General features: G+C 44.9%; 1 protein-coding gene across 14 annotated transcripts in view; it reads left to right on the forward strand.

The window, feature by feature from the left end:
* The window catches only part of LOC117971988 (voltage-dependent P/Q-type calcium channel subunit alpha-1A-like), a 140,704-nt gene that overhangs the window by 68,433 nt on the left and 46,601 nt on the right, over window positions 1–25,670 (forward strand). For 9 of the 14 annotated variants that reach the window (XM_059007966.1, XM_059007970.1, XM_059007968.1 and 6 more), the window contains exons 9-29: window positions 1,625–1,728; window positions 3,120–3,235; window positions 3,638–3,694; window positions 3,940–4,032; window positions 4,869–5,078; window positions 5,609–5,721; window positions 6,868–6,980; window positions 7,453–7,584; window positions 8,135–8,207; window positions 8,558–8,675; window positions 9,160–9,227; window positions 9,496–9,602; window positions 10,991–11,041; window positions 15,704–15,836; window positions 16,113–16,861; window positions 17,574–18,043; window positions 18,477–18,621; window positions 18,793–18,922; window positions 19,515–19,574; window positions 20,673–20,779; window positions 25,396–25,495. In XM_059007966.1, the coding sequence (XP_058863949.1) occupies window positions 1,625–1,728; window positions 3,120–3,235; window positions 3,638–3,694; window positions 3,940–4,032; window positions 4,869–5,078; window positions 5,609–5,721; window positions 6,868–6,980; window positions 7,453–7,584; window positions 8,135–8,207; window positions 8,558–8,675; window positions 9,160–9,227; window positions 9,496–9,602; window positions 10,991–11,041; window positions 15,704–15,836; window positions 16,113–16,861; window positions 17,574–18,043; window positions 18,477–18,621; window positions 18,793–18,922; window positions 19,515–19,574; window positions 20,673–20,779; window positions 25,396–25,495 (3,249 nt within the window). The remainder of the gene's footprint in view (window positions 1–1,624; window positions 1,729–3,119; window positions 3,236–3,637; window positions 3,695–3,939; window positions 4,033–4,868; window positions 5,079–5,608; window positions 5,722–6,867; window positions 6,981–7,452; window positions 7,585–8,134; window positions 8,208–8,557; window positions 8,676–9,159; window positions 9,228–9,495; window positions 9,603–10,990; window positions 11,042–15,703; window positions 15,837–16,112; window positions 16,862–17,573; window positions 18,044–18,476; window positions 18,622–18,792; window positions 18,923–19,514; window positions 19,575–20,672; window positions 20,780–25,395; window positions 25,496–25,670) is intronic. The other 5 variants (XM_059007971.1, XM_059007976.1, XM_059007978.1 and 2 more) reach the window with 2 other exon arrangements.

Here is a 25,670-nt window from a genome sequence, read left to right on the forward strand (position 1 = left end):
GAAAAAGGGAGGTAATCATATCCATGACGTATGATGCTAGGTTCAACAAGGATGCTAAACACTGTTTGTTAACCATGTCTACTTCTTGTTTGTGAATTTAGCACTCTGGGAAGGTTAGGGACTAATAGCGCTGTCAGCTGAAGTCAGACAAAGAAGTGTCTGATGTAATGAATTAGTCATCATAGTGCTGGCAACGTGAACTTGTCTTGTGGCTTGGTTGAGAAGCGTCAGAGTGTCAGAGCTCCATGGAGATTTTCTGACAGCTCACTGGTGATAGGAGATTTTAGAATTTTGTTTTCTTGTTGTTTTTGTTTTTTTGTGCAATGATTTAGTTCACTGACCACTGTGAAGGCTGCTTTTGCTGTATACTCATAAGGAATCGACCCTTTTGTAATTGATTCTTTTGAATAATATTATTCACACTCAATGGGGGTCGGAGGAATCAATGCTTCTGAACCTGAGGGTGCTTGAATCCCATAAAAGTGATACATTAAAAACAATAACAAAACTGGTTCACAGGCGGTATGGCAGGTTTATGGAATTGATTCCACAAATAGAGACAGCCAGAGAGGCGAGCACACAGAGATGATGCAGTGCTCCAGTACAGAGCAGTCTCTGTCAGTACAGTGCAGTGCAGAGTCTCTGTCAGTACAGTGCAGTGCAGAGTCTCTGTCAGTACAGTACAGTGCAGAGTCTCTGTCAGTACAGTACAGTGCAGAGTCTCTGTCAGTACAGTACAGTGCAGAGTCTCTGTCAGTACAGTGTAGTGCAGAGTCTCTGTCAGTACAGTGTAGTGCAGAGTCTCTGTCAGTACAGTACAGTGCAGAGTCTCTGTCAGTACAGTACAGTGCAGAGTCTCTGTCAGTACAGTACAGTGCAGAGTCTCTGTCAGTACAGTGCAGAGTCTCTGTCAGTACAGTGTAGTGCAGAGTCTCTGTCAGTACAGTGTAGTGCAGAGTCTCTGTCAGTGCAGTACAGTGCAGAGTCTCTGTCAGTGCAGTACAGTGCAGAGTCTCTGTCAGTACAGTGCAGTCTCTGTCAGTGCAGTACAGTGCAGAGTCTCTGTCAGTACAGTGCAGTGTCTCTGTCAGTGCAGTGCAGTCTCTGTCAGTGTAGTGCAGTCTCTGTCAGTACAGTGCAGAGTCTCTGTCAGTGCAGTACAGTGCAGAGTCTCTGTCAGTGCAGTGCAGTCTCTTGCAGAATAGTGCAGTCTCTGTCAGTACAGTGCAGAGCAGAGTCTCTGTTCTAGGAGGGTCGCAGTGCTTTACATGCACTCTCTGACCTATTTTCAGAGTCACGTTGGGGGGGGCAGACTCAGAAGGGCTCTTCAAGATTAAATCTGACACACTCGGATTCAGCCTCTTCTGTGCCTCTATTGTAGGTGCCTTGTCCAGCTTGCCATGGACTCTGTTAGCGGGTTGTCTGGATGCTGAGCACTGTCCCCTGAGGGCTGACGAGGTTTCCAGAGCTCTCTCTCTCCTCAAGTTCCTCTACCAAGTCATGCAGTATTGTAGATTATATCAGCTGCTGTCTGGTCTCCCTGGGTTAAGTCACTCACTCACGCACTATCACACTGCACTGCTTGTAGCTGTCTTTCAATCCCTGTGTCTGTCTGTCTCCACAGAGCAATGACGCCTCAGGGAATGCCTGGAACTGGTTATACTTCATCCCGCTCATCATCATCGGCTCCTTCTTCATGCTGAATCTGGTGCTGGGTGTCCTGTCTGGGTAAGTGTGGCAATAGAGCCCCATCGAGCCTAACAAATCCACACCCACAGCTAGACCCTCCCAGTGGTGACCAAACACATACTGTACAGTAACTGCAATATCATGTGAAAGCATGGTAAAGCATAGGGAAGCATTGTAAAGCACAGAGAGGTATGGTAAAGCATATTAAAAAAAACCCATGGCAAACAAGGATAAATTATGGTAAATACGTTGTATAATCATGGGAAAACTGCAAACAATACCATGCAAAATACTGTGGTACATTTTTATAAGGATTATAATAAGAAAATGAACATCTGTTTATGAGATAACAGCTGGCAGCCTGGTGCTCCAGCCACGAAGTTCAAACACTTACTTAAATGCTGATATTACTGAAATGCTGAGATCCGGAGATTAGTTTCTCTAAGTGTCTGCTTACCAGGGTTCTTAAAGGTTTTTGGTGGAGTGCCATTTATTTTTGTTTGCTTAAATGTGAACCTACTTTATGTCAACGAGCTCTAGATAACACGCAGTTGTACAGCTTTGGAAAATATGTTTGTTTAGAATGTTTCTTTTAACTACTACTTTTTACCATTTTTCCGTGTTACTGATAAACATTTTATAGCTTACAACTTCAGCCCTATGACAAAACCCACGTCCACAAATGCAGTACGTACAGGGTCTTTTTAAAAGGGTGCATAAGTAGGCTGGTGTCTGTCCCAGCGCTGTGCTCGGGAGCTGTGGGAGAGGGAGAGCGAGCCAGTGTCTCGTTTACTGTGTTAATTAATGCTCGGTTCTCTCAAGTCATTCATCTCGCTCCATATTTATTCACACTCAAGCGAGAGGGCTTGGCGACTGTAGAAAGCATGATAAATGCACCTCTCGGCCCCCTCCTGGTGTGATTCATTGAGATTGCGTTGGGATCGAAAGCTGTGAGGCAGGGAGTGTACACGTTTATAGAGGTGTGCAAACGAGGGTCTCTGCTCCACGTGACTTGAAGTGAAGACCCTTCCAGAGGCTGGCAGAGGGTTGCATGGATCCCACTCCATTCATATAACCCACCCAATTTGTTCATGTACAGTAAGATACAGCTCTTCCCAAAAAACAGTGATTTTGCTTATGTACCCCAAAAACTAACTAGGCCTTATGGTTACATATGGTCGGTAATGTTTCTTTAAATCTTGAACAAAATGCTGAGTTTGAGAGAGCTGACAGAAAACTGTAACAGAAACATCTTGCAGTTTTCAGACACGGAACTGTGAGACAGCACCCCGTGCTTTATAAGCATCCTGACATGGCTTTCCCTTTGTTGCACATCCCTGTTTTTTCTAGAAGTTGTTTTGACTTTCTCGTTGTGAAGCGCTGCCCGCTGGACTGCAAGCTAAACCTCCCCTTGTCTCCCTGTGTTTCAGGGAGTTTGCCAAAGAGAGGGAGAGGGTTGAGAACAGGAGCGAGTTCCTGAAACTGCGGCGGCAGCAGCAGATCGAGAGGGAGCTCAACGGCTACCTGGAGTGGATCTGTAAAGCAGGTACGTCGCGCACAGGCACAAGAATGTCTCTGCAAACAGTTCTTAGTAATAGTAAACCATTCATGCATACCTCGCTTGATTGTTGATATTTGTGGAGATGGGACAAGAAAAAACTCTTCTATATTCTTAAGTCATGACCACTGATATTGTGCAGCAACATCATACATTTTATTTTCTTAAAAAACATTTGGATTAGAAGAAAACAAAACAAAAACACACGTAGCGTGCCTCCATCAGGTGGAGCTATACAACAATGCTCTCTAATATATATATACAGATGTTTTTTTGTTTCAGCAGTGCAGCGTTTGACTGGGGGTTGCTCTCTGTCTCGCTCCCCCTCCCTCCCTCAGTCGAGCTCTCGCTGTGCCCAGGTTTGATTTAACTGTTTCTTATTTCACCTAGAAGAAGTGATCCTGGCTGAGGATGAGACGGACCCGGATGATAGGATGCCCTTTGATGGTATTTATTTGATCTTTTACTGCGACGCAACTCCTTGAACAAAGTCTGTGGAACTGAGTCAGTATCACCAATCCGTTTGAAGCACCAGTGTAATTGAGAATGTGGGTGTGTGAGGTCCTGAGCTAGACAGACAGTGTGAATGTGTGTGTGTCTGAGTGTATTTGTGTGAGTGTGTGAGTGTGCGCATGAGGCTATGGCTGTGGCACTGTGAGTGCGTGAGGTTTGAAGTCTTGGCTTTGCTGCAGGCTCTCGGAGGAGACCCACGATCAAGAAGAGTAAGACTGATCTGCTGAACCCCGAGGAGGGAGAGGATCACCTGGGGGACATTCCCTCTGTCGGTAAGACCCTGTGCCCAAACCGGGGGCCGTGCCCATGTTTCCTCAGTAATTGCCTCTAAGAAGCAGGTATCAAATAAATCTGTTCATTAACATTTTGATTCCAAAACAAGAAAAGCCGACCTTCCAACACCTTTACAATCGATCGCTTAAAAATACAAATTCGTTTTTGGTTAGTTTGATCACGGCAGGTTCTATATTAATTAACACTGTCACACTGTTATCGATTGATGACTCGATAATTGTGCAAAAGGAGGGAAGTAATTTACAAGTTTTATGCCATTTAATTAATACCGAACAACTTCAAATTTCTCGGAAAATACGAGTATGGACGCACCCCTACTGTAAGCTGCTTCTGTTCAGTTTACTGATGCTTATTATTTAGCCAGTGTTGTAACATCACACATCAGATGCCTCAGTTCATCAGGTCGTTCTTTTTTATTATGGTTGAAGTGGACCGCTCGTTAAGTAAATGGGTTGTGTCAGCGACTGCCCATGAAGACAGTTGGCTAGGAATGTAAGAGGATACAATCTTTTAACTGACTGAAAGGACTGTGGGAAAGTGTTCTCCAGTGCGCTGTTTCTATATCACTGATTGGAAACTGAAATTCTCACACCAAGAGGTTTTCATGCAGGTTGGTATATAAAGGATATAAATGACAAATATCGAGGTGTTCTAATGCATTTGCACACGACTGAACTTTCATATTGCATGTCTCTTAAACATGGAGGAATGGAGGGGCATTTTCAACACAAGCTAATAAAGGGAAGCGGCGCAGCTAGACTGTGATGTTTTCTAACTTTGAATCTTTCTTCCTCTCTTCTCCCCATGGTGCCAGGCTCTCCGTTTGCCCGGGCCAGTATTAAAAGCGTCAAGCTAGAGGGCTCCACCCCGTTCAACAAGAAGGAGCGACGGCTGAGGTTCTTTGTTCGCCGCGTGGTCAAAACTCAGGCCTTTTACTGGACTGTGCTGAGTCTGGTCGGCCTCAACACTATGTGTGTAGCCATCGTGCATTACAACCAGCCAGACCTGCTCTCAGATTTCCTGTGTGAGTGTCAGAAACACCCTTGACCCTAACCCTTAAACCCCAGTTCGAGGGCCGCTACTCTACACCATTCTCCCTCCCCTCCCTTCTCTGCCGGGTTGTGCTCATTGCACTGTGTCTTTAAGAGACAGTGTTTCGGATAAGAGGCTCTTGGTGTAAGTGGGGTGGGTGTCACTGATGCATGCTGAAAAACAGGGTGAGAAGCTCTTTTAACTGTGGGATCCTGCAGTTGTATGTTCAATACAAGGGTTATAGTAAAGCGCTTGTTAAAGTAAGTCACTGGTCAGTGTTATCTGTACTAATCAACACACCTGTGCATAGCTAATTGTATATTGTGTGTGTATAGATAGATAGATAGATAGATAGATAGATAGATAGACATACAGATAGATATTAACTAGTCATATTAACTAGCTTTGCCAGCCCAACCCCCATCATTTGAAACATGTTTAAATACTCCCTGCCCATTACCCATCCACAGAAATGTCAATGAATGAAAGGAGTTTGAGAGACTTGTCTTTTCTCTGTTTCAGACTTTGCAGAATTTATTTTCTTAGGACTCTTTATGTCCGAAATGTTTATAAAAATGTACGGACTGGGGACCAGGCCTTACTTTCACTCCTCTTTCAACTGCTTCGACTGTGCAGTAAGTATTGTGGAGCCTTTTCATCACACCTCTTTACTTTTGCTTTATTCTTAGGGCAGGGGTTCATCTGTAAACAAAGAGTGACCGCATCTTTGTTTCTAGACCTACTTGATTCTAGACTGACCTTGATTTACAGGAGCTCCTTTATATCTGCTTGTTGTTGGTGTCGGTAGCTGCATGCCCACCTTTGCCTAGCCGTGTTTTATTAACATGATCTTCAGGTCTGAACAATACCAGCGGCGGATCGACTAATCTGATGAACAGGAGCCACGACACTGTTGTTGTTAAGAGCGCACATATTTGGGCATTTCACCATTTGGGATGTATAAAAAAAGTAATTTTCTTACTCATAGATTTTGCATCCTAGAATATTTCATTACAGTACTTTGGTCATTCAATTCATGGAACGGGAAAGCGTTTTGTTTTTTTTGTACATGTTGTTTTTATATCATTCTCGCCTGTCAGTCAGACAAAAAGCTCCCTCACACCCTACTATAAAGATTGGTCCAGGGCAGGGTTGAGGCATGGAGACTGAACTGCTCCCTCCCTCACCCGCTAAGAGAAGGGATGCTCCCTCCACAGTCCAGGGCAGGCTTGAGGCATGGAGACTGAACTGCTCCCTCCCTCACCCGCTAAGAGAAGGGATGCTCCCTCCACAGTCCAGGGCAGGCTTGAGGCATGGAGACTGAACTGCTCCCTCCCTCACTCGCTAAGAGAAGGGATGCTCCCTCCACAGTCCAGGGCAGGCTTGAGGCATGGAGACTGAACTGCTCCCTCCCTCACCCGCTAAGAGAAGGGATGCTCCCTCCACAGTCCAGGGCAGGCTTGAGGCATGGAGACTGAACTGCTCCCTCCCTCACCCGCTAAGAGAAGGGATGCTCCCTCCACAGTCCAGGGCAGGCTTGAGGCATGGAGACTGAACTGCTCCCTCCCTCACCCGCTAAGAGAAGGGATGCTCCCTCCACAGTCCAGGGCAGGCTTGAGGCATGGAGACTGAACTGCTCCCTCCCTCACACGCTAAGATAGGCAGGCTTGATGCCCACTCGCCGCTCACATTGCCTCTGCTTGTGCTCTCCATAATCTAGTGCCTTTTATGAGCAATGAAATGTATGTAAAAAGCAGCCTTTTCTGTGCTCTCTCTCACAGGTTATAATAGGCAGTATTTTTGAAGTTATGTGGGCAGTAGTGCAGCCCGGAACCTCCTTCGGAATCAGTGTTTTACGAGCTCTCAGGTTATTGAGGATTTTCAAAGTTACAAAGTAAGTATTTTATTGTTTTTAGTTTTCTACTCCACTATAACCGATTTATAATCAAGATGGTTTCTGATGTACAGTACAATACAATCCAGTAAAGTGAAGGTATATTCAACAGTGCTGGATATAAATACTCATAAATACTGTAGTTGTTTAAAACCAGCATCTCGAACTGCGCATGCAAATCTGCATATTTTGTATTTAAAAATATGTCAAACTAGGCAGGTTGCTGTTTTGCTGGCAGTGCTAATTATACATACCGCCATGCACTGCAGAGCAGCTATATAACCCTCAGATCGTTTATTTATTACCTGCTGTGGGTAAAAGGAGTTTTCTTCAGTTTTCCTTGTTGCTAGTATAAGGATAGAGTGTTTTGCAATGTAAGGATAATGTCTCTGAATACAAGTATGACATAATGTGTTCTGAGTAGGAGCCACTGCTAGTGAGCTGATGGCGCTTGTGGATGCTGTGCTTTCAGGTACTGGGCGTCTCTGCGTAACCTGGTAGTGTCTCTGCTCAGCTCCATGAAGTCCATCATCAGTCTGCTCTTCCTGCTCTTCCTCTTCATTGTGGTCTTCGCTCTGCTGGGCATGCAGCTCTTTGGGGGCCAGTGAGTCGACACAGCACAGCAGAGTACAGCACAGCACAGCACAGCACAGCACAGCACAGAGGCACAGCACAGCACAGTGACACAGCACAGCACAGAGACACAGCACAGCACAGCACAGAGACACAGCTCAGCACAGAGGCACAGCACAGAGACACAGCACAGCACAGACGCACAGCACAGACGCACAGCACAGCACAGTGACACAGCACAGCACAGAGGCACAGCACAGCACAGAGACACAGCTCAGCACAGAGGCACAGCACAGAGACACAGCACAGCACAGACGCACAGCACAGCAGAGACACAGCTCAGCAGAGACACAGCACAGCAGAGTACAGCACAGCACAGCACAGAGACACAGCACAGCACAGCACAGAGACACAGCATAGCACAGCGCAGAGACGCAGCACAGCACAGCACAGAGACGCAGCACAGTGCAACACAACACAGCACAGCACAGCAACTCAAGGGAGAAACTCAAGGGAGCTGGTTGTGGATTTTAGTTGCAGTTTAATAATGTTCTTACTGGCACTCTCTATCTGTGAATCAGGTTTAATTTCGATAGCGGCACACCATCCACCAACTTCGACACCTTCCCTGCAGCAATAATGACTGTGTTCCAGGTGAGAAGTGTGTGTGTGTGTGTGTGTGTGTGTGTAACCATGCCTTTATTTTATAATAAGGTTGTGTTCACAAATGAGAGGTGGGGGTTGCCTGTGTACATTTCCATAATCGGACTCCCCTGTAGAGTGGTAAAAACTGCAGGAACCCCCTCCCTCATCCCATATCAAATGAAAACCATTCTGGCTTCCACTCTTCACAGCAGCTAAAATGAGCATGTGTTGCAATGGCTGTTCGTAGGACTCTTTGTGTACAATTCAAATGGGAAACAACAGCAGTTGAGCTCATATGCTGGGCTCTGTGTTCCCACGCCTTCTTATGCAATGAACTGGAACTCTTACTGTGCCTGCAGGTCCTGACGGGAGAGGACTGGAACATGGTGATGTACGACGGGATCGAGTCTCAGGGAGGAGTCAACAAGGGCATGGTCTTCTCCATCTACTTCATCGTGCTCACTCTCTTCGGGAACTGTATCCTGAATCAAACTGCAACAAGCACAGGCAAAGCATTGTGACTAGCACGCAGCACAGGTGGCAATACAGCTGGGATGTTACTAGTTTAAGATATGCCTGTCAAAAACAGAGGTCAGCCTTAGCGTTCACCCGGATAGAAGCTTCCCACAGTCAAAGCATAGCAAAGTGTAACAAAGCATGGTAAAGCCTAGGCAAGCATTGTAAACAATAGCGAGGTATGCTAAAACAGCCATGGGAAAAGCATGGTGGTAAAACCACCGTGGTAAAGTTGTATAAGGCGATGCAGCAGGATGCGTGCAGTGTGAGGTTATATACTCTGCTCCATGCACATACTGGACATGCTGTGCGTATCCTCTCGTGTTGTAGTGCATCAGTCCTGTAATGTAAAAGAGGAAACTTGGCTGGGAAGATTGGGTTTTTTCTGTTACTAGAATTAATGGTGTTCTCCTGTTCTGCACGTTCACCTTAACCTCATGAACAGACACCCTGCTCAACGTATTCTTGGCCATCGCTGTCGACAATCTGGCCAATGCACAGGAGCTAACCAAGGTAAGGGGCTGACTGATCTACCAGGGAATACACAGGGAGGAAGCTTTCGAAACCCTAACCCTAACACCTAACATACACACATTGAGATGAGTTACTCAAGATGCTGGGAAACTCTCCCCACTTGTAGATTTGTAAGTCTTTGCTCTCATCATCCCCACTGCTTGACTATAACCATCAAACCCACCCTGGGTTCCCAGATCTTCACTAGAGGAACTCAAGCTGCTTCATCATTCTGCTAACCGTGTCAGTAATCCCTGATCTTTTTCAGGATGAGCAGGAGGAAGAGGAGGCCACTAGCAAGAAAAATGCGCTTCAGAAAGCCAAGGAGGTGGCGGAAGTGAGTCCTCTGTCTGCAGCCAACCTCTCCATCGCAGCGTAAGTGTTGCATGAGCCCAGGGAACCAGCATGGCTCTGCTTCAAACACCCCCTGAGCTCCATACCAATCACAGTGCTGCTTGCTTACCCCTTTCCCTGGGCATGGTTTAATTACCCCCTTCATCGGAATCGAGTAACATAATAAAAGTGCATGGGAAAGGCCATGTCGGAATGTGCTTACAAGTTTAATTGTTATGATTATTGAAATAACCTAATTTGAATCAAGCTGATTTTAATTTAAATACATGTCATTTTTGTGTCTATCTGTAAAATAGAATGTTCTCTTATGACTGTGCTTATACAGTGGTGTCTAAAAAGTAGTAGACGGTCCCTACTGTCTGTAAGAAGCCGTCACTAGGGAGTTGCAGTCATTATTTTGCATTTCATTAAGCAACAGTTAAAGCTATCTGCCTTACACTGTTGCATTCTCACGGCTGCACGCGATTCTTCCCATTACAAAGAACACAGCTTTGGCGCCATCACTCTGTGTTAATTTCTCTCGACCGACAGCCTTAGGGGTGTGAATACTGAACCCCTTAATCTGGGGATGAAAGCTGACCCCTGAGCGAGCGACTGACCCCATAACCTGGGGATGAACCCTGACCCTTGAGCAAGCGACTGACCTCGTAACCTGGGGATGAACCCTGATCCCTGAGCCCTGAGCGAGTGACTGACCCTGTAACCTGGTGGTGAACCCTGAGCGAGGGACTGACCCTGTAACCTGGGGGTGAACCCTGACCCCTGAGCAAGCGACTGACCCTATAACCTGGGGATGAACCCTGATCCCTGAGCCCTGAGCAAGCGACTGACCCTGTAACCTGGGGGTGAATTCTAACCACAGTAGGTGCAAATGCTGCTGAACACTCAGTTTGTTTTCAGGATTCTCGAAAGGTAGTTTCAACAGCAGGGATTCCTCCTGCATTGGGGTGTGAGTTGTAAAGCCTGAACTGTCCCACAGTGTCCCAGTGTACATGGAGTCCTATGGTAACCCTTGCTGAGCGTCCCCTCCAAGCCCTGTTCCGAGCGGATAGTAATTCACAGGTAATACCGGGGCCAGCTGTACTAACAGAATCTGGTATCACTGGTGCCGGGTCACGCTGCAAAGCTGTTGTATTGTAACAGGTTACGGTTCCACTTATCTTCTGAAATTCAGGGTTCACCCTCGAGCTGCCTCAAGGGGAATCACCAGTCAAAAGTCCAGGCAATCATGTGCAGTATCTACAAAATAATATATAAACAACGGTGGCCAGCCCCTTTATAAATGTGGATGGGCTGTTGAAATACACACCGGGAAAAAACATATATATTTATTTATTTATTTTTTAATCTGTTTATGACTAAAGTATTGTATCCGATGTCTGGACTTACACAACTTATTTCCTCCTCAGAGTGACAGTAAACACTGAGGTCCTGCACGGTACAGAAAGCTTACTGGACCGGTATTTATTTATTTATTTATTGTTTATTTATTTATTTGTTTGTTTATTTGTTTATTTATTTAGGCTTTAAATTGAAAAGTTCCAGGTATGCTGGTAGTTGGTTAAAGTAGTTTCATTTCTATTTTTTATTTATAATTTTTAGATATAAAAAGATGTATTTAAAGTACTTGATGTTGGCATCGTTTTCTTTGAAGAGCGCCGTGTCAAATCATCTATTGTTTTGTTGGGGCCGATATTACATCCTTCCAGTTTACACTTCAGTGCGCTGAAATATACTGTGTTGATAGTCCAGTTTATTTGTGTTCAGGTTGATTCAGTTGTATGTTATAAATACAGCAGATATTCAAGGTCTGCTACAGCCAAGGGAGAACATTTATTTTTAAAAATGGGATCTGCATTGTGTTTTTATTCTACTGAAAACATTTTACAAGAGAGCTGATGTTTTCAACATGTGCTCGTAAGACATACAGTATACCTTTAAAACATGCATGCATGTGGATTGTTTTACAAGGCAATTTTATTAAGCTTTCAATTAATTGATAGAAGTTATTTCTTTGAGAATTTGACCAATTGAAAAAATCAGCTGAACACAGATCCCAACTCGTATTATTATTAGCATCATGTATATCTACAGTAAATATATGATATTTATTCTTATCATTAGTAGTAGTAGTAGTTGTAGTAGTATTTTACAACTACCAGCCTGCCCTTAATAGCTTGCTCTCTTCAAAAGATTTATTGCATTGCTGTTTTGTTTGTTTATTTGTGATTTATACATAATAGTATGTACAGTATACTATAGAAATAGTAATGACATCGCTGTGATTCTCACCGAAGAATTGTATACTGTAGCAGGAGTGAATTGTATTTTCTTTTCATCAAAAACAACATTGTTTTTTAATGTTAACTCATGAATCTGAATTCCTGAAATGAAGAAATTAAACTGTGCAGTAAATCAGTCGGGCTGTGCCTGCCCAGTGTGTGAGATGCTGATGAATATATTAGAGCCCAGGATCAGAGCAGACCCTGTTAATACAATGTAATACAATACATCACAGCACCAGGATTGTAACGAGGATTCCTGCAGTACAACCAGACCCACAGCCACTGCTCTCCACAACATATCCACAAAAAACATCCAAAACTGCACAAACACCCCGTCATAAACTTGCATGTAAAACTTATGCTTGCCATTTCAACAACATCTTAACGACTGAAGATATTCTTTTAAGTGAAATTTTGATTAATTAATCAAGTTACAGTTCATGAAACTTTTTTTCTCAGCTGTTTTAGAGAGATAAGATTCAAGGTTAATTTTCATTTTTCAAAGCAAGGAGACAAATGTTTCCACTAGTCGAAATGTTTGAAGTTTAAACAGTACTACAGCAGGACCCTCTTTATTCACACAACATATTATACCAGCTGCCGAGGTCTCGCTCACATTTCCAGTCACACCCTTGCATACCTTCTGTGGACAAAACAAACAACAAAACAAAACAAAAAGAAACACGTAGAGCGTTTGCTGGAGCTGACAAAGTGCTTGATGATCTGCAGTGTTTGCAGAGAAAAGAAATCCCAGAGAGAAGTGTTTTATCCAAACTGGGTAACACTTTACATTAAGTGTCTCTGATTACTGTGTATTTAGTTAGATGGTAGTTACTTAGTAATTGCAGGTGTACTTACACATCATTACAATGTCATTATGCACAGTTACAATGTATTTAATGTGGAAATCTTCTTGCACAATATATGTAAGTACACAATTGTATCAGAAAAGAGTTAGGGTTGGGGTTAGGGTGGTTTGGGTTAGGGTTACACATTAAGTACATTATAACAATGCATAGCAAGTTCATAAGATTTATGAGCAGTGCTCCCCAGTGTGTGCCTGACCCAGAGCTGCTCTGTGCTCAAATGTGTACCTCTAACTCGTTGTGTGCCTGACCCACAGAGCTGCTCTGTGTACCTCTAACTCGTTGTGTGCCTGACACACAGAGCTGCTCTGTGTACATCTAACTCGTTGTGTGCCTGACCCACAGAGCTGCTCTGTGTACCTCTAACTCGTTGTGTGCCTGACACACAGAGCTGCTCTGTGTATATCTAGCTCGTTGTGTGCCTGACACACAGAGCTGCTCTGTGTACATCTAACTCGTTGTGTGCCTGACACACAGAGCTGCTCTGTGTACATCTAACTCGTTGCGTGCCTGACACACAGAGCTGCTCTGTGTACATCTAACTCGTTGTGCGCCTGACACACAGAGCTGCTCTGTGTACATCTAACTCGTTGCGTGCCTGACACACAGAGCTGCTCTGTGTACATCTAACTCGTTGTGTGCCTGACACACAGAGCTGCTCTGTGTACATCTAACTCGTTGTGCATGCTGCATGGGTGGCGTATCACTTTCTGTTTCACTCTTTCCTTGGTAAATAGGCTGAGTGATGAATGCTTCTTTTTTATTTCCTTTTCTGATTTGGATGTGATTTCCGTGATGTGCACCAGTCATACCGTTTACTCACTCTCCTGTGCCTGTAGTTGAATTTGTATTTATTTGTATCTTTTATTTAACAGTGTAGTTGCTTTTAAATGTTGTGCGCTCCTATCATTATGGAATGGCTATGCTTCTATGAGCACACTGTATTAGCCAGCTGCTTGTTTTAATAGCAGGTAACCTCTTTCTGGTTTCATCCTAGACTCAGGATTGTTTAATTAACCAAAAGCAAATTTACCTCAGCAGTATTGCAAGTAACATCGTTTTTGACGGAGTGCATTTGAAGTAACCGTGCCAGTTGTTAATGCAGGTGTCCTGTTAATAATCTTTCCAGGTGTCTTACATCACAGCAAAACACATAAATCAGACCCCAGTGATACTGAAAGCAATTGTACTGTCACAGATTAACTCCTCCTCTTGCAAACCATTTTGCTGCATTAAAACTTCCACGAGTAGGATTCAGGAATGGAAATAAGATTCCTGTTGCATGGCAGTTTCAATGCAATCATACACTATGTTCAGTTCAATTCAGTTCGGAGTACACTACTCCTGCTTGAACATTGTTTTAAATAAATAAGTGTGTGTGTGCGTTTGGGGGAGGCACATGCCCCCTCGTGACCCCCCAGTGCAACTCGTGTTCATGATAACAATTACAAACCTCCTCTACCATGACACAGACCTGCCATCTCGTCTAGTGACTCAAATTAAATATACTGACCAAAATGTGAATGTCTGAATGGATAGGAAGTATATTATTGCTGCTTCTTAATGCTGGTGCTCGTTTCAGTTTTTGTGTGAAACAGGCTAAGCAATGAGCTTATCATGCATTCCGTTTGATGTCAGTAACCGAGTGTAATTTAAACTAAACCGAGGTTTAGTTTAAACCCGAATGCTTCCCATATAAATGGTAAGTTTCCCATCAAATCAATGTTATAATTTATTATAGACTGCTCAGGGTCGGAGCGCCCGTTTGGCTTCTGTATTCCACGATGCATCACAGAGAAATCCTGTTCACTATGTTACATTTAAACATCCGCTGTGAGACGTAAAAGCCGTGTGACTTTGCAAGTTAATGTGTCCATCTGACTTCCTTTGAGCGCTGAGTCACTCGATTTCAGCATACAATAATTTACACTTAGTTCATTCATGGTTGGGTAATGTAGACTTTAAATTGTAGCTGTGCTTTGCTTTACTGTGCTAGGGCCCCTCACTAATTCTCTTTTCAATATTTCCCAAGCGAAATAACAGGGTACAGTACTGTATATACATAAAAGACATAGGAAAGTCAACTAAACGTACCAACTTATTAGAAATCATCTTTATTTGAAAAGATGAGCAGGACATACACGTACTGTTAATCAGTTTGTTTTGCTTTGAAAAAATGGTAAGTATCTCAGGGATGGCAATAAGACTCCTATTGCATAGCAGTTTCCCCCATTCCATGTTTAAATACCAGCTTGATCAGCCACAGTGTGTACAGGTAACAAGCTCAGGTGTGTCTCATTAAACTCCAGGAATGGATCAAGCTGCAATGCAATGGCAGTCTTAATACCAGCCCTGTACCTGTCACAATTCTTTGTCGGTAGGTTGATCCTGTGCACTCATGGAACAAGAACATGTACTGAAATCTTCAGAATTCTTTAGGTTTTGATTGTGTGAAGATTTTTTTAATTACAGTTTACGTTCAGCGTTGTTCATTTGTAGATGCTGAGTGTAGGGTTGCCACCTGTCCCTGTTATTCCTGGATTGTTCCGGTTTAGAGGAAGGTGTCCCAGGAATTCAATATGCCTTCCTGGGACACTAAAAGATCATGTTTGTTTAATCTTATCCTGGTCTTTAATCTTATACTTCTACATCCATGCAGATTAATACTACAGCAACACCTCAATGCCAGGACCGTAAATTCAGCACAAGTTAGATAAAGGATACAATATAACTGCAATAGACACACCAGTATGAATTGGTTGTCAATACTACAGTAGTAATATTATCAGTGCTTCCTATTGGATGACTGTAGGATTTCTAGAGAGGGTTTACACTTTTAGCAGCCCCCCTTCCGTTCAGATATCCTGGTTTTATGTACCTCAGAGGTGGCAGCCCTAGCTGAGCGTCACGTTAAGAGCGTGGCAGCCACTGATGCCCTCTCTCTCTCTCTCTCTCTCTGCCGTCCATGCAGGAAGGAGCAGCAGAAGAACATGAAGGGGGGAAAGTCGGTGTGGGAGCAGCGCACCAGCGAGATCCGCAAGCAGAACCTGATGGCCAGCAGGGAGGCGCTGTACAACGAGCTGGAACCCGAGGACCGCTGGAAGGTGAGCGCCCCGCCGCTGTACATGAAGCGGAGCTGCCCCGCCGTTACTGTGTTACCTAATGAACTGTATCATAAACAATTCATTCACATGTATACATACCAGGGATCGGCCCATAGGGCTTACTCTAATAGAGGACTCTTACACAAATAGAGGACTCTTACACTAATAGAGGACTCTTACACTAATAGAGGTCTCTTATACTAATAGAGGGCTCTTACACTAATAGAGGACTCTTACACTAATAGAGGTTTCTTACACTCTCACTATTTTATCTAGGCGCAGGTATCGTACTCACGGCACATCCGCCCTGACATGAAGACGCACCTGGACCGCCCCCTGGTGGTGGACCCACAGGAGAACCGCAACAACAACACCAACAAGACACGTCCGAGCGACCCTGCGGGAGAGCAGCGGCTGAGCCAGCAGCGCGCAGAGGAGTTCCTGAGGAAGCAGGCGCGCTACCACGAGCGGCCACAGGGGGGTGGTGGTGGCGGCGGGGGCAACCGGCCCTACGAGCGTGCAGACTCCAGCGAGACCAGGAGGGGCCAGCGCAGCAGCAGCAAGGAGCCCGACCCCAGCCAGCACGCAGACATGCACCGCGGACACAACCAGGACTGCATGGACCCCAGGGAGGGAGGGGGTGGGGGAGGAGAGCGCAACAGGGACCCCCACCGGCGCCACCAGCACAGGCAGCCTGGCCGCAGCAAGGAGGGGCGCAGCGTGTCCCCCCGCGGAGACGGGCTGAGCGAGCACCGCCGGCCCAAGCCTCCTCACCGCTGGCCTGGGGAGGAGGAGGAGGGGACAGGGGGGGGAGGCAGGGGCTCCGGAGGGGGGGACAGGAGAGGGGGGAGGCACAGAGGAGGGGGAGAGGGAGGCGGAGGGAACAGGGGCATTAACCGGCAGGACACGGGAGATAGCGAGCAGCCTGACAGTGTGGACCGGAGGAGGAGGCATCGGCAAGCAGCCCAGTCCACCTACGAGACGGAGGGCAAGAGAGAGGGAGAGCGCAGGCACCGGCGCAGGAAGTGAGTTATTACAGCACACAGAATGCACAGCCCCCAACATCAGCCCCTTGGACTGCATGAAACACTGGTCATGAACAGATGAGCTTACCACTGAAGAGCAGCAGTTTAGTTCTGTACGGTCTCACATTGTGTTCATAGTTTCACTGAACTAGCATTAGGCAATAGTTGTAAAACACAGAAACTAAGTAGGCACATGTTTGGGCTAGTTAGTACACTGATCAAGGCTACTTAACTTCCATTCTTAGTTTTACTGTACCTTATGTTTTCAGATTATGCTGTTGTCAAAAAGCTAAAAGAAACAAACTGACAAACATTCTGGTCAGCTGCCTGCTTTTATGTAGATTTACCTTCAGATTTACTCAGCTGAGTTTCGCCCCTTTGGTTCATGCTTTTGTTATGTCTCGGTTAGATTACTGGAATGCTGTGTTTGCTGGCCTTCCCAATTCTAGATTACGTCAGTTCCAATTGGTTCAAAATGCTGCAGCCAGAGTGCTGACTCATACACATTACTCTGTGTCTTCAATCACTGCACTGGCTTCCTGTTATAAATAAGTTTGCTTATGTTTGAGCTGGATTGATTGGCCAATGGCTTTTTTTGTTTTAATTTAAAGCGCCCTGAGATGCTCCACATGAAGAGCGCTATATAACAGCAAGCTGTATTGTATTGTAACTGTATTGTATTGTAACTGTGTTGTGTCTCTGTGTCTGTCAGAGAGGGGCAGGGTAACGGTCCCTCCTCGGGTCCAAACCTGTCCACCACGCGGCCCATCCAGCAGGACCTGTCCCGGCAGGACAGCCAGCAGCACCCGGAGGACATCGACAACATGAAGAACAACAAGCTGGCCACGCAGCCCCCCAACTCCCGGAGCCTTGGCAACAACACCACCGCCGCGCCACAGAGCCCTGCCCGACTGGCAAACCACAGCAACCCCAACCCCAACCCCAACAACACCACCAACCCCAACCCTAACCCCAATGCGCCCAACAACGTGCTCAACCGCAAGGCACCAGGGGGCAACCCGCCAGGGGGCAACCCGCACAAGCCCCCCGAGAACAGCTTGATCCTCACCAACCCCAGCTCCACCCCCACCAACAACCCGGCCAAGACCAACAGCAAGAAGCCCGAGCACACCGCCGTGGACATCCCACCAGCCTTCCCCAAGGAGAACGCCACTCTGCAGGGTGAGACTCGCCCGCTGCACTGCTCTTCACTTCCTGGGCGTTTCAGCTTTAACATCTTTTATGTGGAAAAAAAGAATTTTGTGGAATTTTTATAACCACTGCCATTAGAGTGCTGTTACTTTGAGACGACAGGACGACTACAGAGATGGAAACAAGACTCCGATTGCATAGCGGTTTCACCCAATCCAGATTTTACTACCAGCTTGATTAGCCACCAGACCTGGGGTCAATTACAATTGTAATTGTGCAATTTGTAATTAGGTGCAATTGCAATGTAATTGTAATTGTAGTTGAACCTTAGCACACTTGGATAATTGTAATTATACCATATATGTATTTGATCAATTACAGTTGAATTACACAAGCTTAATCATTCGCATTTCCATGTTGTGCTTTACACTGGGTGATTGTTATTCTCCCTCTGCTTTCTCAGTGAACAAGAACGCAAACACCGAGCCGCTGCCCAAGAAGGAGGAGGAGAAGAAGGAGGAGGAAGAGGAGTTTGAGAAGCAAGGGGGCGACGGGCCCAAACCAATGCCTCCCTACAGCTCCATGTTCATCCTCTCCACCACCAACCCGTAAGCCCGTAAGCAGCTCTCTGCCCAAACGGCTTTACTGGGATCACTGCAGTGCTCGTAATGTGTAGTGCTGGAATGCAGTGCTGGAGTGTGCTGAGTCCTGGGGTTCTGGGGTGCTGGGTTGCTTTGTGATGAATCCTGGGTTCAGGCTGACCCCCCTCTCTCCCCCAGGTTCCGCAGGCTGTGCCACTACATCGTCACGCTGCGCTACTTCGAGATGTGCATCCTGCTGGTGATCGCCATGAGCAGCATCGCGCTGGCCGCTGAGGACCCCGTGCAGCCAGACTCCCCCCGCAACATCGTGAGTCACACGCACACGCACACGCAGTGACCCGGCCCACCAATCAAACACACACAATGAAAACAAAACATACTGGAACTAAGGTGTGAACTACAGTAAGACTCCCATTGCATAGCAGTTTGATGCATTCCTGGTTTTACTATCAGTTTAATAAGACACACATGAGCCTGTTACCTATACAGTATGGCCAATCAAGCTCGTAGTAAAACATGGAATGGGTGAAACTGCTATGCAATAGGAGTCTTGTTTCCATCCCTGTACTATATAAAATCAGTGGATAAACTACAACATTATTTTACATCACATTCATTGAATAAATAATCAATGCATTTGTTAATTTAAAAAACAAAATCAAACAAATAGGACAGCAGACAGTTTAACGCCCTCTTGGGATACAAATGAAAACCCCCTATATAATACAAACAAGGTATTCAATTCACACTTCCTTTTGCCAGCTTGTTGAATGCAGATTTGCAAATTTGAAAGCGTTTGTTGTGCACATGAAATGAGGTGAATTTGAACACTGTCTATAGATGCTTGCGACCTGGGTTGGTTGTGAATTGAGAATGAATTGATGACTGTTTTGTTTCAGGTTCTTCGGTACTTTGACTACGTGTTCACTGGCGTCTTCACATTCGAAATGTTAATCAAGGTGAGATGGGTGTCCAGTTCCATTCTTTATTATTATTCGGATGTGGATCTTAAACATTATGCTTCTACTAAGGATAAGGACCCATGACAAGTATACCTGCGCTGTGGCAGCTGAAGTATAGACTGTTGTAAAGCTGCTGTGAGAAACTCTTTGGTAACCCTTTAAAACAATGTCTGCAAATTCCTAATGAATTCCGGCCCAATCCCACAGCAGGAATAACACCTGAATATCTTCTGCACTTCCTCTGAGTTGTGAAGTCATTAATTGTGAATTCATGTGGGTTTAATTACCTGTATTAATTCTATGTTTCTTTGTAACAAATCATGTTGATCACATGTATAAGGCATTAAACCAGGGGATTGTGAGACATGTTCATTCATGCATGAATAAGATATTCAGGTGTTATTCCTGTGGTATCCTGTGGGAATTCATTATGAATTTGAGGCCATGATTTTAAAGTGTTATCAACTCTTTTCATTCTGGGGGCTCTATTTCTGAGCAGTAGGGCTACTTCTTTGCAGGGTGGAATAGCCGAGATTAAAACAGTCGACTAGCTGATATTGTATCAGTGGCCATTTACGAAAACAGAGCACACAGGAGAGGTTGTAAGCACTGTGGTACAGTGGTCTTGAGAAAAAGCAACGGATCAAAGAGAACGTTTCATGTGTTGGAAAGAGTGTAGTACAGTTTTACACACCGGCCGTCTCTCTGAGACAGACGAAGAGCGCGGCCCGTCTCTCTGAGACAGGCGAAGAGCGCGGCCCGTCTCTCTGAGACAGGCGAGGAGCGCGGCCCGTCTCTCTGAGACAGGCGAGGAGCGCGGCCCGTCTCTCTGAGACAGGCGAGGAGCGCGGCACGTCTCTCTGAGACAGGCGAGGAGCGCGGCCCGTCTCTCTGAGACAGGCGAGGAGCGCGGCCCGTCTCTCTGAGACAGGCGAGGAGCGCGGCCCGTCTCTCTGAGACAGACGAGGAGCGCGACCCGTCTCTCTGAGAAAGGTGAAGAGCGCGGCCCGTCTCTCTGCATCTATGCCAACCATATTCTGTTGTAGCCCTACTCAGCACTCAATCCTGCTGTGCTTTCTTTCTGCTCCTGTTTAGATGGTGGATCTGGGTCTGGTCCTGCACCAAGGTGCCTATTTTCGAGACCTCTGGAACATCTTGGATTTTATAGTGGTTAGTGGTGCCCTGGTGGCCTTCGCCTTCACGTAAGTGTTCCCCTGGGCCTGCTCTGCTCTGCCTGCCTTATACAGTAGAGTGTAAACAGTACTGTCGTGAACTGCCACAGTCCAGCGGCTCAGCCATGCTGTCACACCGAGACAGCGCTCAGATACTGACCCGCACTCTACAGAAACTACATCAAACATGTCATTATGAGGCGAGATAGATCTATAGATAGATAGATAGATAGATAGATAGATAGATAGATAGATAGATAGATAGATAGATAGATAGATAGATAGATAGATAGATAGATTGATTGATTGATTGATTGATTGATTGATTGATTGATTGATTGATTGATTGATTGATTGATTGATTGATTGATTGATTGATAGATAGATAGATAGATAGATAGATAGATAGATAGATTGATTGATTGATTGATTGATTGATTGATTGATTGATTGATTGATTGATTGATTGATTGATTGATTGATTGATTGATAGATAGATAGATAGATAGATAGATAGATAGATAGATAGATAGATAGATAGATAGATAGATTGATAGATTGATAGATTGATTGATTGATTGATTGATAGATTGATTGATAGATTGATAGATAGATAGATAGATAGATAGATAGATAGATAGATAGATAGATTGATTGATTGATAGATTGATTGATAGATTGATAGATAGATAGATAGATAGATAGATAGATAGATAGATTGATTGATAGATTGATCGATCAATCGATAGACAGATAGATTAGGGGTGTGCTGATCCTCGTACTGCTGTACTGAGGCTGGAAACTGACAACAAATGGCAGCGCCCCAGGTGAGAGGAATATCAGCACATTAATGAATGGATTTATTATTTAACACCTGCCAATAAATAGTTAAATGCAATTACTAAATACTAGAATGCACACAGAGGCATCTGATTTGAACACAAAGGTGATTTAAGGCATCTTGAAAGTAAAAACAAAAAAAGCTAAGTTTGTGTATTGTGTGGTAACTGGCTAACTGAGACAAGGTGAGGTTCCATTGACATTGGCAGCAAGCACCTGCCAAGTTAACAGTACAAACACAGCCCCCCCACCCCAAAAAAAAGAATACAAATCTATTTTTACCAACCTTGTGAAAGTGTCCTTGTGCTCCTCTCTGTGGCAGCAAGGCTGACAGGACAGTGTGCCCGACTCCTGCTCTCCATGTCTCTGTGTTTGCTCTATCATCCTTCATGAATGCATTGTGTCCCAGTAGCGACTCTGTATGAATATAACTGTTCTGTCTCCTTCATTGTCAGGCCTGCATTAACAAAAAGAAAGAAAGATGTATTATAAGTAAACAGTTTACTAATGATCAAAACATTAAGCATGTACCCTTCATAAGGAGACCCTGTGGCTCACTAAAGCAGCTGCCAATACCATTCCACTCGCACCTGCATTCTGGTTTTAAAGTGAAACACAAATAGGTCCTGACTGCAGTGCTGTAAAGGGGGAGCACTGGAGAAACAGTGTTAGAAAACTAGCGAGGGCAGCTCGGTAGGTTAATGCCAGGATTCTGAAGTTTTTACTAGTTTTATAAAATTGCTGATGCGTTTTATTTTCATGTCACCAATCCAGCCTGTTAAAATGATATTTAATTTAACACTAAGGAGCTGCAGTGCTCCCTTGCTGAGACGCACCCCTCTATAAACCCCACCCACCGAGATTCCTACCCTGTACAGTGTCTGGTCCATTTGGACTCACCTCCCACTCTAAACCTGGGGTCTTAAAGGGGAGCACTGCACCTCAGGGCAGACCTGGGGTCAATTATAATTACAGCAGCATTGTTTGCTGAAATTACAACTACTATTACAAAGGTATTTTACAATTAGCGTTTAAACTCTAAACCTATACCACCCCTAGTCCAGCTCCTCATTCACAAACCCACTGTGCCTGACCGCAACAACAGTACAGCTCCCACCAAACCAGGCAACCCCGGTATTAGTATGCATGGGTTAAAAGAACACTCAGGGATGCTAAAAATAAAGAAAGAATGCTAAATGATATTACATTTGTCAATCTGGTTATATATTTTCGTGAACTAGCCAGTATGACACAACAGCTCCTAGTTATTCATAACACAAAAGTCAATGCTGTACTGTTGAAGCTAAAAGATAATGCTGTATCCCTCTCCTTTAAAAGAAAGGTCTGAATGCATTTTTACTGTGCTGCTCTAAAAACACCCATTAAGCCCCATTAATCAGCATTATTAACATTATTGTATTATATTTACATCCTCCCTCTCATTGAAGGATCAGCGTGGTACAAAGAAAAGGACAAATAATGGGTATTCTCAGTGTTACACAACGGGCTACAAAATGTTCCCTGTAATGGCTGTGCAGTCTGTCCCATTGCAGCGTTACTGATCCAGTGTTTTATTACTGGTACCCCGGCTCTCAAGGCTGCCTTGTCTCTGAAGCCCCCCTCCCACCCCTCAGCACTGTGACACGGGGCTGTCAGACTGCACTGCATCTCAGTGTAAGCATCGGTTGGGGCAGCGCTTGGATCTTACATCAACCTTCTGGCCTCCCTGCATATGAAAGATACTACAGTACACTAGAATAATACCACCGCAATGTACAACAATTTCCAGAACCAGGACATTTTTACATCCGCTATTACCATTTAAGCATGTGACATGTGTGTGTGTGTGTGTGTGTGTGTGTGTGTGTGTGTGTGTATATATAATCAAAAATAAAAATGGTGACACTACAAAGATAACATTAAAGAAGATGTTATATCTTTGCCTGTAACACAATTATCTTTCAGTCTAGTGGAACTGTAGTATTGTTAACTTCATATGGGCCAGCAGTTGTCTTTTATTTATTTTTAATACTGTATTGAATTGATTTTGTTATTTCTGGTGTCTGATTACTGAGTGTCACAGACTGAAGGGGGAAGGGGGCTTGTGGGACAATCTGCCAATGCGCTGCGGTCATCATTGTGAATGAGGACAGGAAGTGATCTCTGTGCTGGGCTGCATAGGGACTTTACAGTTTAGAGCAGGTGGCTCTGAACTGTAAAGTCCCTAAGCAGCCCAGCACAGAGATAGGTGGATTTCTACAGCTTCGTTAATGAACCAGAAAGCAGGATTAGTGCACACAGGGGTCAAGTCTTGCCAACTGAAAGCAATAGTGGCTGTTTAAAGGTCATTCGTGGCGAACACAGGGGGATATTTAATATAAGATAAGAATGTGTAAATCCAAGACACAAGTATATCCAGTTATTGTACTTTACATACCACCCAAGAATTTCCTATTTTACTTATTTTAAAGATTCAGAATTAGAAATGAAGAGAAACTGGAATCTCAGGCTGACAAATTCTTATCTTGTATTGGGTTGAGCCTCGCGTGTTATGCTGATGATATGGGCTGGTGGTTAGGATTGTGCACCAACCCTGCAGCCAGTCTCTATGAAGCGCAGGCCTCCACTGTCCCTTTCTCTCTCTCTCTCTCTCTCTCTCCATCTCTCTCCTCGTCTGGATGTGTTTCCTCGCTCTTCTCTCTCGCTCTCACTGACCTTCTCTTGTCTCTCTGCATTCCCGCCGTGGCCGCGTCCCAACAGGAGCAGCGCGCGGTAAAGTTTCTGTTCTTTCTCATCTCAATAACTGTCTCCAAACGATGCTGGCTTGTCACTGTTTTCTCTTTCTCTCTCTTCCTGTCTTTCTCTCTGATTTCCTGCTGCTTCTTCTTCTTCCAACAACAGACCATTTTAAGAAATAATTTGTTATCAATTGTTATGTTATTTGAAAATGTTTACCTGTTACTATAACTGGAATCATGTTGTCTACTTTTGGGGCTTGCTGTTAAATGACCCTATGTTAATCCTTTCCTCCTGTGGTGTGACCCCATTCTCTCAACCTGCACGTGGTATGATAATGCCAGTGTCTGAGAGAACAGGGTCACAGTTTGATAGGCGGACAGCTTGTTTAAAGGCAGGCATTGTCATGAATAACCTCTATTACATAATGCAATGATAATGGGTGAGACGCGATGGGCTGAACAGCTAATTGTGCTTCCCTGCTCGCGTTTCTGATTTCCCTGGCAGCTGCTGAGCTGCCAGCAGACAGTCAGGAGTCACCAGTGTAGCCGAGCCGGTGATGATATTAATCAAAGGAGGACTGCGGCTCAGAGGCCTCATTTCTTCAGTGTGTCACTGCTTCTTTTATAATTTGCGGATGTACAACAGCGTGCTGCTCACAGGGGGCCCTGTGCACCTCACAGCTTTTACATGCAGAACTAGGGCTGCCACCTCTGAGGTACAAAAATACAGGATCTCTGAACTGAAGGGGGGCTGTTGAAAGTTTTAACCCTCTTTAGAAATCCAATTAGTCATCCAATAGGAAACATTGATAATATTACTACTATAGTATTGACAACCAATTCATATTCCGCGTCTATTGCAGTAATATTGTATTTACCAACATGCTCAATTTATGGTGCTGGCATTTAGTGTCCCGGGAAGGCATATTGAATTCTGAGGTGAGAACAGATCTTGGGCACTTTTTGGTTTTGTCGTTAAAGAGAGATGGATACAGGGCTTCAGGAGCTCTGCAGCAGACCTGACTCTGCAATGATTTCTGATGTGTTGTTCCTCCACTTTGCTTGCAGGGGGAGCAGTAAAGGAAAAGACATCAGCACCATCAAGTCTCTGCGAGTCCTCAGGGTGCTGAGACCTCTCAAGACCATCAAGCGATTGCCCAAGCTCAAGGTAAAGCGATTGCCCAAGCTCAAGGTAAAGGGATTGCCCAAGCTCAAGGTAAAGCGATTGCCCAAGCTCAAGGTAAAGGGATTGCCCAAGCTCAAGGTAAAGGGATTGCCCAAGCTCAAGGTAAAGGGATTGCCCAAGCTCAAGGTAAAGGGATTGCCCAAGCTCAAGGTAAAGG

This window comes from Acipenser ruthenus, chromosome 36 (assembly GCF_902713425.1).
Source record: "Acipenser ruthenus chromosome 36, fAciRut3.2 maternal haplotype, whole genome shotgun sequence".
Lineage (NCBI taxonomy): Eukaryota > Metazoa > Chordata > Actinopteri > Acipenseriformes > Acipenseridae > Acipenser > Acipenser ruthenus.